The sequence below is a fragment of the Galeopterus variegatus genome, unplaced genomic scaffold (assembly GCF_000696425.1).
Source record: "Galeopterus variegatus unplaced genomic scaffold, G_variegatus-3.0.2 Scaffold3261, whole genome shotgun sequence".
In the NCBI taxonomy this organism is placed as follows: Eukaryota; Metazoa; Chordata; class Mammalia; order Dermoptera; family Cynocephalidae; genus Galeopterus; species Galeopterus variegatus.
In genome coordinates, this window is record NW_007729372.1 from 212,872 (window position 1) to 213,738 (window position 867).

Sequence of the window (867 nt, forward strand, 5' to 3'; positions counted from 1 at the left end):
CTATAACTTAGACCTTCAAGCAATTCTTTGGTGTTCCTCAGCTGTGGTTTCCATCACCCCTGGGGACTCTCCCAGAGCCCTAACTTAGCATCAGCTTCACTTTGATGCTTGTGCAGAAGTGAATCAGGTTTGACTGAATCAGGTTTGACAGGCTCAAATCCTTTCTGTTCGTATTGCCAATATCCTGCCAGGCAGAAGAACAGCTTCTCTTTCTTTCCCAGCTTGTGCTCCTTATCCAGAAGGGCTGGGGTATTCAAGAAGTCGATAATGAAAGCTCGTCTAGGACATGCTTCCTCCAGCAATAGTGTTCTCCTAGAAGATGGTTGGGGACTCCGACTTCCTAAAAGGGCCTGTCCTAGTTGGAGGTGGGCAAAGACCCCCACAGAGAAACCTCTCCCTAACTGCCTCCACTACAGGCCCCTGCAGAGGCAGCAAGCTCAAGTTCTTGGTTCTACAGGCCGAGGAGTGTCAGGATGCACAGCTACGTCTCTGTGAAGTTTATCCCCTGTCTCCACTGTAGGCTTGGACACAGCAGCTCTGAATTGAAGAGGAGGATTTCCAGCTCATGCCTACCCCTGGATGGGACACAGCTGCACGGTGGATAGCGCCAAGTCTCGGCTGGGTAAGGTTGCTGGATGAAGCTAAAGACAAACACAGAGAAAAACCGCATCAGAACTCATGACACAGACACAGTCACTGGAGGTCCTCCAGCCTGGAAAGGCCATCCCAGAGAGTTTCCAGGGAAGGGATTGGAAAAGGGAAGGTAAAGCAGCTATGCTGCAGGGATGTTCAGGAGACCGGGCTTGCATGCTGATATATATATAATAATATATACATATTTTATAATATATATATATATATATATAT

At 48.1% G+C, this 867-nt stretch overlaps 1 protein-coding gene across 1 annotated transcript in view; it reads right to left on the reverse strand.

Annotated features, from left to right (window-relative positions):
• Positions 1-569: 569 nt before the first annotated feature.
• RGSL1 (regulator of G-protein signaling like 1) overlaps positions 570-867 on the reverse strand; it is a gene marked incomplete at its 5' end in the record, with an annotated part of 28,880 nt that continues 28,582 nt past the window's right edge. Inside the window, 2 exon segments of the mRNA XM_008584446.1 lie at positions 570-611; positions 613-641. Coding sequence (XP_008582668.1) covers positions 570-611; positions 613-641 — 71 coding nt within the window.